This window comes from Paroedura picta, chromosome 5 (genome assembly GCF_049243985.1).
Source record: "Paroedura picta isolate Pp20150507F chromosome 5, Ppicta_v3.0, whole genome shotgun sequence".
NCBI classification, from domain to species: domain Eukaryota; kingdom Metazoa; phylum Chordata; class Lepidosauria; order Squamata; family Gekkonidae; genus Paroedura; species Paroedura picta.
The window spans coordinates 105,683,604-105,701,367 of NC_135373.1; the positions used below are offsets into that span (position 1 = coordinate 105,683,604).

The 17,764-nt window shown below is 40.4% G+C and overlaps 1 protein-coding gene across 1 annotated transcript in view; it reads right to left on the reverse strand.

The window, feature by feature from the left end:
* The window catches only part of POLR3B (RNA polymerase III subunit B), a 62,922-nt gene that overhangs the window by 13,073 nt on the left and 32,085 nt on the right, over nt 1–17,764 (reverse strand). Inside the window, exons 20-23 of the mRNA XM_077339708.1 lie at nt 14,369–14,578; nt 12,352–12,510; nt 10,657–10,774; nt 9,790–9,932 (exon numbers count right to left, since the gene is read on the reverse strand). Coding sequence (XP_077195823.1) covers nt 9,790–9,932; nt 10,657–10,774; nt 12,352–12,510; nt 14,369–14,578 — 630 coding nt within the window. The remainder of the gene's footprint in view (nt 1–9,789; nt 9,933–10,656; nt 10,775–12,351; nt 12,511–14,368; nt 14,579–17,764) is intronic.

Below are 17,764 nucleotides of genomic sequence, written 5' to 3' on the forward strand. Positions count from 1 at the left end.
GTTGTTTGTTTTGTGTGAAAGTGAATGATAAAAGATCCATGAAATCGACACAGAAAGGCAGAACAGCAGAAAGAGCTGAGGCCTCTCCATCATAGCGGCTTCTACCCTCTGCTGACTTGTATAACAATAGGATCGAGACGTCCAACTGCAGATCTAACACAGCTGTGCATTTCATTAGATGAAGAGCACTAGTGACACAAGTAAATAATTAACTTATTCTGGTCCGCTGACTGTGCTTATGAGACCAGTCATAGCTGACAGATTTTAATACAAGTTAAACACAAAGACAGCATAATGAGATTAGATGTTAAAACAAAATATTTAGACAGAATCTAGAGAAGGGGGAGGAAAGTACTCATTACCAGACAAATTTTTAGAAGTTCTCCTTTCTTTAAAAAAAAGTTGTTAATATTCTTACGTTTCAAGGGATTTCCCCCCAAAAGCCTTACATTTGTTAAAAACACACATTGTATAAGAAGCATTCTAGGCAGAATTTATGAAATGCAGACGTAGTTGTAAGAACTTTTTCTCTCACAAATGAACCATCTAAAAAACAGTTTTCATGTATTTTAACAAGAAGAGTCAATATTTTAAAAATAAACTCTTTGAGTTCTAGAAACAAAACAGAAGCTGTGGAAAAATGAGACACAATATGCAGATCCACACTGTAAGATTCATTCTGAGAGTCAACATAATACGTATTCAGGTAAGAAACATGTATACTAGTCTCCTCTATGGTTAAGGAGCAAAACATGCCTACAAATTTATGTCTCTAAAAGTACACTTGTATACCCATTACATTTAATTAAGCATTTCTTAATTAGACAAAACTCATTAAAGTAAATAAGACATCTATTTAAATTACAAATATTTGAATGAAATGTCATAGCATACAAGATATCACAAAGATAGTGCGGATGGCATTTTATCACCTCCGCCAATCCAAACTACTAGCACCTTACCTGGACCCAGAGCACTAGCCACAGTGATCCATGCGACAGTCACCTCTAGACTGGACTTCTGCAACTCATTCTACGCAGGCCTACCCTTATCCTTGATCCGGAAACTACAACTGGTGCAGAATGCCGCAGCCGGGATCCTCACTAAGGCGTTTTATGCACGGCCGCTGAAACAGCGGCATGGAGAACGCAGAGGAGGAAGAAGCTAAACAAACCGCTTACACACAGGACGGAACGCAACGGCGGCAAAACCCAGAGTATCCGGTTATGCATGCGGCTACTCTGGAGCCTCTTCTGGTTGCGCCCTGGTCTCGGGAAGCTCCACTTTCTTTCACATCTCCCTAATGCGGCTTTTCCGGCGGCATACGTTGACTCTGCGGTCGGTTGCCGCCTGCAGCGTGCAGAATTGGTCATTTTAGCCGCCGTCATTCCACCCCAAATGTGGACCTTCCACGCTGTGCATAATGGGCCTAAGACATCATGGAGATCTCACATCTGGCTGGTACTCCAGGAACTTGGCTGGCTCCCAGTTGAATTCCGGATTAAGCTTAAGGTTTTGGTAATCACCTTTAAGGACATACGTGGTCTGGGCCCAGTGTATCTGAGAGACCACCTCCCTGCCTATACCCCCAAGAAGAGCTCTATGCTCTGCCACTTCCAACTGGCTATGGATTCCTGGCCCCAAAGAGGCATGTTGGACCTCAACAAAGTTGTTTCTTGAAATGCTGTTCTAGCTGAGATATTATTGTTATTTGTTATATTGATATCTGTTATATTGTTATTGTTATATTGATATTGTTTCATGTAAGTGTTCTATATGTTTTATGTAAACTGCCCAGAGCCGTAGGGAAGGGCGGTATAAAAATCTAAATAAATAAAATAAATAAAATAAAAAATAAATATTAAAAATTGACCATTCTCCTTGGGTAGTTTTATGAAACTGAGGCCACAGCCAAAAAGACCCTGCCACACCTCACTTTGAGACCCTGAACATAGAGTTACCTCTTACTGAAGCAACTATGTGCATCAATGAGCAGAATGTAACTGATGAAACCATGAAGTCTGAATCAACTACATGCAGCTTTCACATCTGAGTGGCACTTTCTCCTCAGTGTGGAACTATGACCATAGAAAGGCAGCTGACATAGCATTCAGTGACCTGAAGCACAGGTATTTACAGGTGGTTTCAAAAGAAGAGTGGATTCATTGGAGAGAGAAGACAGCAGTATTGGGCAGAACCCCAAGAAGAGTTTCTCTAATGCAAGCCTACTGAAAACAGTGAGAGTCAAGGAAGAGCACATATCATAATTCCCCTCTTTTTCAAGGGGACACCAAAAATATGAACTATATATGGAGACCTAGCCCTATGAGGAAAGGCTGTGGGACTTGGGAATATTCAGCCTGGACAAGAAAAGGCTGAGAGAGGACATTATTGCCTTCTTTAAGTATTTGAGAAGTTGTCACTTAGAGCAGGGGTAGTCAATCTGTGGTCCAGATGTTCATGGACTACGATTCCCATGAGCCCCTGCATTTGCTGGCAGGGGCTCATGGGAACTGTAGTCCTGGAACATCTGGAGGACCACAGGTTGACTACCCCTGACTTAGAGGAAAGCAGGAAGCAGTTCCTTTTGGCAGCAGAGGATAGGCCCCACAGTAATGGCTTTAAACTACGAGAACGGTATCGGGTAGATATCCGGGGGGGGGGGGGGGGATTACAGTCTGTGAAGTTCAGTAGTGGAATCAGTTGCCTAAGGAGGTGGTGAGTTCCCCCTCACTGACATTCTTTAAGCAGTAGCTGGACAGACACTTATCATGGATAATTTAAGCTGATCCTGCACTAAGCAGAGGGTCAGACAGGATGGCCTCTATGGACACTTCCAACTCTATGATTCTATGATCGATGCCTTAAGAACATTCAACTGTGTGTGTGTTAAGTGCCATTACACTGTTTCTGATGTATGGTGTCTTTCAAAATATCATATTGGTAACACCTTTGTTCAGGTCGTGCAAACTGAGAGCCATGGCTTCTTTTATTGAATCAATCCATCTCATTTTGGGTCTTCCTCTTATCTTGCTGTCTTCAACTTTTCCATTATTGTTGTTCCGGTAATTCCTGTCTTCTCATAATGTGACCATAGTCTCAGTTTAGTTATATTACTTTCAAGGAGAGGTTAGGCTTGATTTGATCTAGAATTCACTGACTTGTCTTTGGGCAGCCTATCCAGACCTCTTCTCCAACACCGTGTTTCAAATTAATCTTTCTTCCTGTCAGCTTTCTTACATAGCAATGGGAAATGCCATGGCAAGTAACTTTTCTAGCTCTTTCATGGATGCTCTGTCCAGTCTCAATCTCCTTCTGATTTCTTGGCTGCTTTTTCCCTTTTGATAGATGATGGAGCCAAGACACAGAAAACCATGAACAATTTGAGTTTCTTCATCATCAGGCTCCAGTTTTCAGGCCGGGGAACTGATGATAAACTATGCTCTCTAAATTTTGCATATTTTCTTGTGCAAAGATCATGGATTCCTTTAATTCATGACTTACAAGTGTTGCTTTTCTAACTCTTAGAAGTCATGTAACTCAGCCATCAAAAAAGTGTAGCCATGGGGGAAGGGGCGATTACCACATGCCCAAGATACTTTACATCTTGTCAAAACACTTTTAAGCTTCTGATAAACAAGTGATCTTACTATACTTATACTCTAAAAATGGTCAGCAGTGTGAACAATTAAACACTCAGAAGCAACAGTGAAACACCACCACTGTTTTTGTTATGATGACTGAAAATGGGGCCTAATGTTGTTAGACTCAGTCAACACATTTACCACAAGGTTAGGACTTCTTTACTCAGCACTTGTCTTTTCTTCTACCATTATGACTCTATGTGCTTGCGCGTGCTCTATTATATACTATTTTGCCTGTAGTTTCAGACTGTGTGGAAGGACATTTATAAATGCACCTGCTAGCCAGTACTAGGACTGCTCAGTGACAGACAATGCCACAGTCTCATTATAAAAGGCCTGCATAAAAGAAATACAGCAAATACAATCATCACAATTTGGCGTCTAGGTTATAGCCAAATAGTTTTTCAAAGCATTGCAAGCTGTCCAAAGGTGGCAGATAAATTTCCCAAGTAAATAAACATGACATGATCATCTACTTAGCAGTTCTTATTCTTTATCCAGAACATACAAAAAAAAAGCATACATTCATTCTATATTTCTTTCACTGCTGAATCATTTGTGATTCTGTCCTATGTATGTCCCATCTGATGTAAAAATTAGCAGGATTAAATTTGCATAAATAATACTTGATTAGCTTCCTTATTAAAACCATTTTAAATGAGAGGAGGCGCTAGAAGACAATACAGCTTGTACATTGGTTTCCCATGAGCTGCTGAATGGTCTGATGTGATAAATTTGCATAGTCTGAAGCACACAAAGGGCTGATTAACTGAAACCCTGACAATAGCTGCTTCCAGAAGCATTGTAAAACAATAACCATAGGAACTTTGCAAAATACACATTGCTGAATGAATCACTGGCTTCAGGGAGAAAAATGTCTTTCGGATATCTGTTTGAAAGCAGAATTGGGAGATTTTTATTCCATGCCATAAAAAGTTAAAGCACCGTAATTTGGAAGTGGAAGAGAGAGAGGGTGGAAGGATTTACTCAAAGGGGTCAGAAGGTTATCTGTTTGCTATGAGAGTTAAAAATGCTTACTTGACTCTGAGAATAGCAAATTCAGCAGCATTTAGTTTAAAATTAATTTAGAAGGTTGGCAGTTTGATACAACCTTATAATGCGGGCTTTACAGATGCCAAAGAAAATAAACTAAAAATGTTGAAAAAAATGTCTGTATTCATTTTGATTTACTGTTTTAAAATGTAAATTTCAGTGCTGGAATCTGATGCAAAACTTTGGAACAGAGTGGACTAGAACCCAACAGGCTAAAATGAAATGCAGAAGATTTGCATTTTTATGCTGAATTTCTGTGCATCTTGCTCCTCCATCTTGGATTATTTGACCTCAAATCTACTCCCTTAAAATCCTTTCTGTTCCTCCAAATCATGCAATACTCAACAGATTGTCATTTCAGCTTAAAAGTCAAAGTTTATAAGTGGCAGACAGATAGCATGATAAAATTATGAGCTTTAATGTTTATGGGTGGCCAGTGTATGTAAAGGTTTTTCTTCAGTGCCATCTTCTCCAGAGCCTTCCCCTTTGAAGGAAGTATTCTTAGACGGTTTATTGCAGGTTTTTAAAAGACGAGGGTAAAGACCACTTCATATTTAGTGTTGTGATTTAGACCAATTATGTACTGGCAGGGAACGGCGGGCTGGTGCCTGCATGACACTGGGGCTAAAATCCGCATACACATGATGCCAAAGTTGTCCGGGCTCCCTCCTGGCCCGCGTAATGGCGTCAGATGGTCAGTGGCAAGGGAACGTGGATTCTTCTGGGTGCCCTTTCTAGCCCCAGTGGCCATCAAAGGCCCAGCCAGGCCAGGTGTCTCTGCAGGGACACTAAATGCCCTGTTCAGCTTCACGGTGTTGTGGAGCTGAACAGGGTGTTTTTACGCCCCCCCCACAAGGTGATGGTTAAGTGGCATGCCGCTCTCCCACCATTGTGCGGTGGGGCCCCCATGTCCCCTGCTCCTATGAGGCACAGCGGAATCCACCTGCCCTGGAGTTGTGCATGCACACACAGAGCTCCAGGGAAGACTGTGTGTGCTGGAAGAATTCTTCCCCCATGCGTACATGGGATGTGGTGAAGTATCATGCCGCACAACTAGCTGCCGCCATTCGTAATAAGTCACCAAGTTTCAATTGGCTTAGAATTGTTAATCCACATTTACTGCTGTTTCAGCGCCATATTTAATGGCATTGTCGTTTGATCGTGAATTCTTTGGATTATTTTATGTAAACTGCTTTGGTTGTTTGGGCTGAATAGAAAGGTAAGTATAAAAAGAAATAATTGACATCTCACAGGATCCTCAGATACATACAACACAACAAGTGAAAAATATTTTGGATGTATCTAATGATTCAGCTAACGATGGGCATCTCCATTGACAGAAGAGGCTCCATCTGTTGACAGAAACCTCTGCTGTCAATGGAACAGATACAGCCCTAAATACCCACCATAAATATGCCTTAATATCAATTTGTAAGATCTATGGTTTTATCAGCCATCCTAACTGGTAAACTCCAGACAAGTCCACTGCAATGGATACTACAAATCAATTATCTGTTTTGCAATTGCTCTGGCCCAGCACTAAAAGCCTATAGAACTTCATTTTACTAATGATAACGTTTATGAAAGAGCCTCTTGTGGCACAGAGTGGTAAGCGGCAGAAATGCTGCCTGAAGCTGTCTGTCCATGAGGTTGGGAGTTTGATCCCAGCAACCGTCTCAAGGTTGACTCAGCCTTCCATCCTTCCGAGGTCGGTAAAATGAGTACCCAGCTTGCTGGGGGGTAAACGGTAATGACTGGGGAAGGCACTGGCAAACCACCCTGTATTGAGTCTGCCATGAAAACGCTGGATGGCGTCACCCCAAGGGTCAGACATGACTCGGCGCTTGCACAGAGGATACCTTTACCTTTATCATTTATGAATTCAAAGTCATTTCCTTGTCTTTTCAGACACTGTCTTATAGATACTCCAATACAGGTTTAAGCCTTTGTCTTGGATCTTTAGCTATTAAAACAGCTTCTGTTTGCCATTTCAATCCCTCCCCCTCCCTTAAATACAGTTCTTCCACTTCAGGAATACTGTTCAGCACTGCTGCTTAGTTCTGTGATCGGCAAAACCTTTGTTGAAGGTGTTAATCCTTTCTCACATGATAGACTGAGAAACGTCCTTTCAGAGAAGTGATATATTGCTTTTTCACATCAAAGGAATCTAACTTTCCCCCTCACTGGAACATGTACAGAAGCAAGAGGAAATCTGGAAATATCCAGTAGATTTAGAAGCTGGAACTCCTTTAGTTTTGTGCTTTCCTTGCCCCTTCTTGAATCTAACAATGGATCACATCTGGCAAACTGGAAGAAAAGTGAGATAATGATCTCCTTATGATGCTTAGAACTTCACTCCAAATTATTCGATGAAAGCCAAACCATTGAAATAAAATGCCGCCAATATTCTCTCAATGAGTCCTGAATAGGGATCCTACTGCATTTCTCATTCCTGCTGGTTCAGTTCAAAATCACAGTTGTGATTTCTGCTTCTCCTGTGTAGGAACCAAAGCAGCCAGTCTTGTTTTCATAGCATTTTCCATTGTGTCAAACCTTCATCATAAAATATTTTGATTTTAGACCCAGCACTACCAAGTGCCTCAATAAATCAGCATGACAATATACGTATAAATAACACTGCATATATAAAAAGTGGGGTAAAACAAATCACTTGATCAACAGTCCTAGCAATGAAAATGTGAACACTGATGAAATGGTGAACCATTTCATATAGAACATATGAAACATGTTTCATATAGAACATATAGACACACAGAAAGCAAAGGGTGTCAAGAATCTCTGTCCCTTTTGAACACTCCCAAAAGAATCTGTCTTTAACCAAAACTACAGATTACACATGGATAAAACATAGGAAATAAGAGCATGAATAATCATGACTGAATACAACACAGCTTCTAAAACTTCTCAGCTTCTTCCTAGTTCCTCCTCTAACTACAAATTCCTCCTAACCTACTAAAAGCTGATGTTGGCTGGTGGTTGCCTGTCATTGCTGCCATGTTCACAGCAATTGACAGAACAAGGAGACTGCCTGGCCAGTGGTGGCAAGCAATAGCAGTGCCCATTTAGAAGAGGCAAGGAAAATGAAGTGGCTGTTCATTGGGATCTTGTGTGCAGACACGCATTGGGACTGTGCATGTGCAGGCCGTCCACAGACAACAATTTCTAGCTTTAAAGCTCTACAATGGAGTGTCCCAACCCTAATGAAGCCAAGCATGCACAGGTTTTCCTGCTGTCTGCATCATATGCTACAAGGATGAGATGTCCTCCCTTCCCAAAGTTCCTGCCACAAACTCTCACTACTTTGAGACACTTGGAACTGAACTGGTCTGAGAACAACAAGCATAATGAACTGAGCCCAACCACACCCATTAGCACTCAAAGAACTTGACAGCTCATAGTGGGGCAGGAGGGATGGAAAGTGTGTCTGTACACAAGATGCTGATGACCGACAGTTACAGGTAAGTGTAACTCTGTTTTCATTGTCTGTTTTGTTGTGCAGTCCCACATTGGAACACATTGTGTATATACAAATATACACATCCTCCATCAACCTCTCGCTAACAGTCAAGACACGAAATTCTGCACCAATTGAGAGTTTCTGAATTGATTTTTGAGAGGAGACTAACATACAGTGCATTACACTAGTCTAGACTTGCTGTCATCATGGCATTGATTCAGGGGCCAGTTTAGCTGTATCAAGATAAGGCACCATTTTTTAAGCTAAGGTAAGACGGAAGAAAGCCTTTTCTTGCAACTGCATTATCTTACTTCTCCAGCAATAATGCTGAGTCCAGTATAAACCCCAAGGCTCTTTACTTAGTCAACAAGCATCAGAGAAACCCCATCAAATGTGGGGGGCATAATGTCCTTCAAGAGCAAGCACTCCATGGCCTTGGTCCCTTGGTCCCAGGACTGCTTCTCTCTCTGCATTCTGCCATGACAATTTCAGTCATCTAAACAGGGCCTTTTACAGGTGCCACCCTGCAAATCAGCAAAATCAAAAACTGCCTGTATAAGTTCATTCTCCATTGTAGCCCCTCCTTCAGGTACTGGTCTGCCTGATGAAGTTAGGAAGGCTCCCTCCCTCTTGGGTTTCCACAAGCTATGCAAACGTGAGTTATTCAGGAGGACTTTTTGAGAAAGAAATAGTGCTGCAATATAACAATATGGTTCAGAAGGAAGCTTGGAGTAAAGGTTTTTTACAAGTCATACTATCTGTTGCTATTAAGTAAGCTCTTACTAAAAGAGCCTCTTTTGGCGCAGAGTGGTAAGGCAGCAGACATGCAGTCTGAAAGCTCTGCCCAGCAGCCGGCTCAAGGTTGACACAGCTTCCATCCTTCCGAGGTGGGTAAAATGAGTACCCAGCTTGCTGGGGGGTAAATGATAATGGCTGGGGAAGGCACTGGCAAACCACCCCATATTGAGTCTGCCATGAAAACGCTAGAGGGCATCACCCCAAGGGTCAGACATGACCCGGTGCTTGTACAGGGGATACCTTCACATTTTTAAGCTCTTACTATGCCTCTTCAAGGTCATCATTGGTCAATGCTGAGTAGGACCATAAACTGAATTCCATAAGCATATGAATAAAAAAGCTGTACTGGATGGAGTATTTCTGGGCCAATTTGTACAGACTTATAGACAAGATACTCATCTAGAACTGCCTGAGTTCATTCTTTAAATTTAATAAATATAATCCGAGCTGTCCATTAGCACACTTCCTACTTAAGGTTTAAAGTGATTGCTGGATTGCTTCTAGTAAGTAGCAATACATTTATCTGGATCTCAGTAACAGAAATGAGGTCCTTCCCAAGTCATATGAGCAATGACCAACTTCCACAAACTTTCAATAATACATGAACTGATTCCTCATTAAGAGTAGAAGGTGCTCAATATTAGGCCATTACAATGGTGTACAACCTTATATAACTTAACTCATTTATTCCTCCAAAGAGCATATATACACAGAGTCACCTTATACATGGATAAATCTACTACAAAATATTGCATCTTAGATAAGAACTGAAATAAATATTTCAATGGCATTTAGGAAAAACTGAACAAACCCCACCTTTTTGTCCATGACGACTGCTAAATTTGTCTCCAATTTCAGGGCGCCTAGTTTGCCTTAGCAATATTTTGATCAAGAAAGCATCCTCTGCATTTGAAGATATCATGACTTTCTCTATGTATGAATCAGTTGCACCCTTGTAACTAACAAACAGGAGACAAAAATATTTCTGTTCCAAGAAATGCAGCAAAACTGACACATGGCAAGTCATCTGTGAGCACTAATAATGTTTTGAAAAACAGGGATATTGTTACAAGTTACAATTAAATTAGAAGGGTGTAACTCTGCTTAGGACTGCCACCATAATTTATTTCTGAAAGAAAAGTTAGTTTGATAAATAGTATAATAAACTACTAGGATTAAACCATGAAAACAGATACGGTAGAACTTTAAAAAAAACAGACATATTAGTGCACATGACTTAAGAATTATTAGAACGGCAACAGAATCATCATCAAGGAATCTGAACATAACAGAGAGTATTAAAATGCTCCAAAAGACACTGGCTACAATCCAGAGCCTTTAAAATAGATGAGTGTTTTTCCACTGACTTCAGTGGGAGTCAGAATATATCTAAAGAGTCCTATGGAACCTGAAATATGACATTTATTGTTAATATATATGGAGTGTTCAGAGATTTCCCCATAGATTTCAACCTACCAGAAATACAATGTAATACTCTTTAACTTTATGCTGCACCAACCAAATACTGCTAACTCTATGATGTACCAACCCATCTGCTGCTATGTGAAGTGCCATTTTATCTGATCACCACTCCTGTGTTGCTCACGCCTGCTGTGTTTCCAGAACGAGGCATCTCCCACCCACCCCTGCCTTCTCATCTGCAAGTTTTTAAAGATAACATACGTGATTGGCACGTCTTTAAACTGAGGCTGCTGCAGTACATTGCTGCCTTCCAGAGGGGTCTGTGTCACAGTTGGCATTGATTTATTCACAAGCACCTGCTTGTTTTCTACCTTTTCACCTGTGAAGAGACGAGAACAGAACTGAATAACATTGCGTGACATTTTAGGCCAATATACAAAAGTTTTACGAGATTTTAAAGGATGACTCCCAATAGTGAAAAGATGGACTGTGAGCAGAAATACTCTACAGCATTCCTCTCTTAAGTGGGCTGTTTTAATAAGTCATTAATAATTAAGCCTGTTAAGCATGGTCCACAACAGAAAATTCACATACGGGATTTGGACTTCAGCTGATTGCACCATGTACTTAACTCCAGGTCCCTTTTTCAGTAACACAATTAGGTATGATGGATTGCTTCCACCATGGAATACTCCCTCTTATGCACTTAAATATGCAATAGTCACAGCAAAGTGGCATAGTCAGCAATGCTCCTCTCAGTAAGTCTTGCTCACAAGCTTCTTGAAATGCCATTTCTTTTTCCCATCCATTTTCTATCTGTTTAGTGGAACAGGCTACCAGAGGCAATGTGCATGATTCTATAAGTTCTCAGGAAGTTGTAAGCCACCTTTAGTTAAATTACGCCTCCATTAGAGATGGATTAATTTTTTTCTCTGTATCGGAGCTCTGCTACAGGGTACATGTTTTTTGTGCAGTTTCATTGGTTCAAGCTGGCTGATGTGTTTGGTGTGTTTTATTCTTTATTTTTCGCTCCCCAGAAACCTACAGCATTGCAATGTCATGATAAAAAGAGTACCCATAACACTGGACACCCACAACTATATAAAACAGCTTAATTTTGTTTAGGTACACTTGTTTTTCAGGTTTTGGTTGCCAAGGTCTTCCCTTAAAGCTTCTCTTCAAATTTAGCATCATCTGCAAAATTCCCAGTACCTGCCGTAACTTTGTCTTCATTGTGCTGCACTGTGTTCTCCATTGTTCCTTCCCAGGACAAGTGATTACACTCACCTTTCACTTTCATTTAATTTGTTTTATTTACCTTAACACATATTCCACGTTTCAGCCTGCCACTTAAGATCCTCCTCTGCCATGACCCAAATAGCAGAGATGAAGGAGAGGTAACCAGAAAGACCGTTTATGCACTGGAGATTTCATGCCGGGCTGCAGCTTGGAGTTTTAGTTGTGGCAGGTTGCCCCACCTCTTCCTACACCCCCACAGGGGAGCATTTGGCCCAGTGCTCCTCATCTGCCCCCAATTTTTACCCCTGCACAGGAGCTGGGGCAGTGAAGTTCCCAGTGCATAAATGGTCAAACAGACCTGTGTTGGCCCCTTGCCTTGGGATTGATGCCCTGCCCCTTGAGGCTTGGCCTAGCACCTACTTTACATTATGCACAAGGCTGAAACATTCCTTTTCACTCAAGCTTTCAATTAAGGGGGCTTATATCTTTTAGCTGTTTTATCATCTGCTCCTGGCCTGCTTGATGTGTGTTTTATGCTGTCTTTATGTCCTGGTTTTTAGGGGTAAGCCATCTCAAGCACATCTCTAGAGCTGTGAAATATAAATTTCCCAATTAAATAAATAAACTGACAACCACAGGAGAAGGGTTTTGTATGTTCTCCATTAAATTTAGTCCAAAATTCACAACGTATTTAAAAGACATAAGCATGTTTCTCACCTGGTGAGCAAATCCCATCAGCATCTAAAATTTCATGGCGCCAGATTGGCTTGTGTGTAGCTGCATCTAGCATGGGCCCCATCACCTTGTCGAATGTCTGATTTGTGTAACGTTTCAGAGTACACTTAGCATTCTTGTACACAAGGCACCTTCCAAAACCTTAGAGAAACCAAAGATATTAACTGACATTATTAACAGGATTTTCCAAGATCAAATAGTTGTATAATTAAATACAATACCAACAATTTTTGTTTTCAGATTTTGTTTGCTCATTTATTTTTTGTCTAAGTCTTAACGCTGTTATCCAGCATATACCTATGTGCGTTTGACCAGGCTGCACCAATTTTACTGTAACACGAAATTTTGAAAGGGACATGAAACTTTATCAAGTGCATGGAAAGGAAATGGATTTTGGCAGATGAAAAGTTGTGCCAAAGTAAATTAGTCAGTCTTTAAGTGACCACAGGACTTTTTTGGGGTGGTGATATTTGTCTACAAGATTAACAGGCCTACTTAATTAAAAATGATACGCAAAATCACGTTATTTCGCACAGATTAAAAACAGGGTTCCCAGAAAACTACATTTCCAGAAATATAAAAGTCACTGAACGATAATGGCAGAAACAGGACACTCTTTATCCTACATTAAGATTTACCTTTTTGAGGATAATATTAAAATCCTTAGGATAAAATAGGCAGATGTTAATAAGATTAAGATCCTATAAAGGGGCTTCTTTCATTTGTGTGAGTGTGCTTTTCAAATGGTTACAAATTTTAACCAAAGGCCAATCACTAAGCAATTTTCTTAGATATTATTTAACAAGAATACTGACCAATCTTGGCTTTTAGAAAAACAGAATTAAAATATGATACTTCAGGGTTTTTTTTTAACAGCTATATACTGGCTGAAGATTTTAATGAAGCATATCCATACTCCTAAAGACAGTGGGGGGAGGGGGTTCAGAACAATGCATTTAAATAAACTTTAGATTTTAAACTGAAGGATAGCTGTAAGTTATGTGAAGTATATCTCTTTCAGTTACGCCCAGTCATTCTTGACAGTCTTTGATTTCCCCCTAATGTTACTAGTCTACCAGAAGGAAAACATTCTGCTTTAAATCATGTCTGCCTTTGTTTTAGCAAAAAAGAATAAATTAAGTGTGCAGACATTAATGCCAAAGATACATGTCTAGGAATACTAGTATTGCTGCCTGGCAACTCACTGGAGGGGTATTAAGGATGGGGAAAGTATATAGACTGCATCAGTGCAAGCTATGATGAAGGGAGGGACTATTTTTGGTCACTCTAAAACTAGAATTCAGGCAGACAAATATTACCAATTTCATGGAGTAGCTCGCATTTTAAAAAAGCATGAAAGTAAAAGCCTACCACTCAAATGAGCATAATCAAAACAAATACTGGGATAGTACTTGGATAATCACAGACTTTGCAAACACTTTTAAAGAACATACAGCTCTTCAACTGTGTCTACAGAGCACTCATCTACCAAAGCTAACATTAAAAAAACGAGCTAACTAGTCAGCTTTATACTTGGTGTTCATTTTGATTTATCTGCCCGGCCCCCCCATTATCAGATTCAAAACAATGTTTCATTTTGCTGCCACTATCAGGGGCTCAAATGACAATGAAATTCTGCATTATAGAAAAGCAATAAAAAGCAGAATAGGATCCAATCAAAATCTGAAGTTCCACCGATTCTCAAGCAAGAGTTAAAATGTCTCCTGCTGAAACGAATAGGATTTAAACTATTTTGGCAGCATTACTTATTTCAGCCACAACATGCAAACAGGTGTCTCTCTAGAGGCACCTTTCCCAGCAACTGAACATTTTAACTTATTAATTTTCACAAATGTTAACATTCTTAAATAATTATTCTTCCCTATTTATGCTGCTATTAATTCAAACTTTCTTCACTAATATCCTTGGTAGATATCATGCTACAATGCAAGAAATACGGCCATCTTCCACGGACAAAGCATGATCCACTGCTTCTTACCTCTGTCTAAAGAAGCTTTATTTAAGACAAGAGCATCTTCAATGTCATAACCACTGTAACTCATCACAGCAACAGTGGCATTCTGTCCAGCGGGCAGTTTCTCAAAGTCTATCAGCTCTATGGTTTTTGTCTTAACCATAGGTCTTTGCGGATATGCCAACAAATACATAAGAGTATCTATTCTATTCCGTTGATTGTATCCGATGGTTCCTGCAATTTTAAAATGTAACAGGTGATCAACAAGATGGCTTCTTTGATGAAACTAGAGCTATTTGCAAATACATTCAATATGTTATTAAAAGCCATCGCAACCGGCAATACTTTTTTTTTTTGCATGATCATTGTTTCCAAATAAGAGACAAGAAATACAGAGGCACAGTGAATAGACTACCATCTCACTCAGAGTACAGAGGCGTACTAAATAGACCACTATCTCAGAGTTTTAGCCTCACTAATCCAATGAAAATTCTTAAGATCTAGAAATTCTGCTTTAAAAAAAACAACACCCATAGCCTTAAATTTTAAAATTGCATATTATTAGACAATGTGGTCCATATCGTAAATCAGGAGTAGTCAACCTGTGGTCCTCCAGATGTCCATGGACTACAATTTCCATGAGCCCCTGCCAGCGTTTGCTGGCAGGGGCTCATGGGAATTGTAGTCCATGGACATCTGGAGGACCACAGGTTGACTACCTCTGTCGTAAATGTCATTCCAGTTCTTGACACATGTGCCTCACAAATAGCTTCTGCATTTAGAACTGTTGGTATCAATGCCACCAGCAAGGGGCAAGATATAAGTACAGAGAAAGGTACTGAAATTGAATATTTTTGTTTACTGTCAGAACTAGCATAGTTATAGTCATTAGATCATCAGATTAGGATTTGGAAGACCCAAGCCCACAGACCCCTGCTCTCCCATGAAACTTGCTCTGTGATCCAAGGGTTCTTGTGAGGTGAAAACAGAGGTGAAAATGGAGGGTACTCTGAACTCTTTGTAGGAACGGCAGGACTCAAAAAGTCTCCCAAAGTGGCTCATGCTAATCAAGAGGCATAGACCCTGCCTTCAGGTTTACTAACTCGATAGACATGACACACAAGTCAGGGAGACCATCCTGACAAAATCGGAACAGTGTGAGCCTCTGTATCTAGCTGGAGCCAGGCTAATTTTCCCTTGCTAACATTCTTGCTTTGGTGGTTATAACATAGCCATCTTGGAGTTCTTAGTCCTCTGGCTTCTGAGAGGCCAGAGTGCCCTTCCCTTCGCACCTAGCAGTCCAAGGGTTACCAGAAGTTAGAGGGAAACAATTATAGCTATGCAGGTAAGCCAGAAAAAAAAATTAAATCTAGTGAACAATTCCCTGCAATGTTCAGAATTCTTTAACCCTGCATAGTGCTGCCCTGATATTGAGATATCAAATAAAGACCAACTGGATTAGGATATCAAAATAAGCTCATGCTTTTGAGATAGTGAAGGAAAGGAGGACATCTTTCAGAATACCTTTCGTCAGGATACCCAACTTTATAGCTCATTCTATCCATCTCTTTTGATACCTTTAAGTTCTGCGGCAAAGATCCAACACTCCTGCAAACCCAAGCACTTCCATATGCACCCTAGGGCCTTTCCCCAGTTCTGTTTCTAATACAGCAATGAATATCACATGAAAAGATTCTCTTGAAGAATCCATGAGCCTTGAAGCAGCTTGCCCATCAGCATGGGGTCTGTGGTTGTAAGAAAACCTCCAAAGCCTTGCTGAACACACAGAAGGTTACAGAGGCAACAGCACATAATGTTATGATTGCCAGTGTTTAAAGAAATAGAACTACTGGGCACTAAGAATGCCTAAGGGCATTATGATATCACTTTTTTTTTTATTAATTCAAGCAGGTCACTGTCTTGTCACTGCCTTGATGAAATCACTTGGCAGCCCCTTTTAAACTGTACTCTGAGCTTCCTGAATCCGTAGCCTCCTGAAGTCCCTCAAGTAAGAAAGCCTGAAATGTAAAACATTTTAACAATACATCCAACAAAACAGAACAACGTCTTGTTCTTCAAGAATCGTTATGGTATTCAAAAGATGATGATGGTACTGAAATAGCTAAAATACTCTTTCAGATATTTCAACAGCCCCATTAGTCGCTTTCCAATAGGTGAGCTTTGACGCTTTAATTCACTGGATGCGCCATCTTATTTGAAGGCATGCCCATTCTCTCCCCCAGCTTGCTAAATTCAAAGTTGACAGAACTACGGCCGTGCAGGTATTCAAATGACCGGAATGGGGCCATGTTAAGCAACCGGCCCTTTCTTCTCAGTAGGGGGCTAAAATGCTATCTCAATAATCCCAAACTCTTGACAGCCCGGGAAGTGACTAAATGGACTTGAACATGGATCTCCTGCAGGACAATGTGAAGACAGTTAGAGACAGCAGGGGGCGGGCAAAGCAGACTACAAGGAGGGCTGAGCTCCCCCTCCCCAAGAGGACAAAGCTACAGTAGCTATATCTGATGCAATTCATCATCATGCGGACAGATTCAAAGAAGCCAGTTATAAGACATGCACTACTTTCATGACAGGGAAGTATTTCCGCGGTTCTCGATCAGTACCAAATTCTCAAGGATATAAGAGGTCTTTCCTACAAGCAGGATCACAGAGGCTATTTGAAGAATACTTCTGTGGTCTTTGGGTTAAAAAAAATTAGAAAGATGTGGCACAAAACAGATAACCTCACGTATATAATGCAAAAGATGACAATGTAATATGCCACCTTCTAAAGTGTGCTTCCACTTCTCATTCTTCAGAATTAGGTGCTTTGTTAGTAGCACGCAGAAACAAAGTCCTTTTTTTTATTATTACTTAACGATATTCAGCAGCTTTTGTGTTCCCAGCGTCAGCAGTAACGTCAGAGGATTGTATCCAAGGAGCTAAATGTGCAAGACCCGGGGTCAAAGCAGCTGAATACACCAACCTCAGAAAACACAGACAATGAATTGCAAATGACACTGAAAACAAAACGAGAAAAAAAGACCTTCACACAGAAAACTACAAAAGAACTCTACAGATACTGAATTGGCTTTCTGTACACACTGAGCCTGCTTAACTGTGTGTGGTAACTAACCAAACCTTATGAGGCTAATAGTCCTAAAATAGAGTCTCCTGGTAAAAATATATATATATATATACACGTATGTATTTATTTTTTAAATACAATAACGAACAGAGAAAGGTGCACTAATCCAAATTAGCACTTATGAAAGGGTACAACCATAGGGAAGGGGACATTTTTCGCGAGCCCCTTTTCAGGGACAAGAACAACTTGAGATAAATGGACATCTGATTTCTAACAATGACGCTGTCTTTTCCACAGTAAATATTTTGAACTTAATTCACTGACATTTT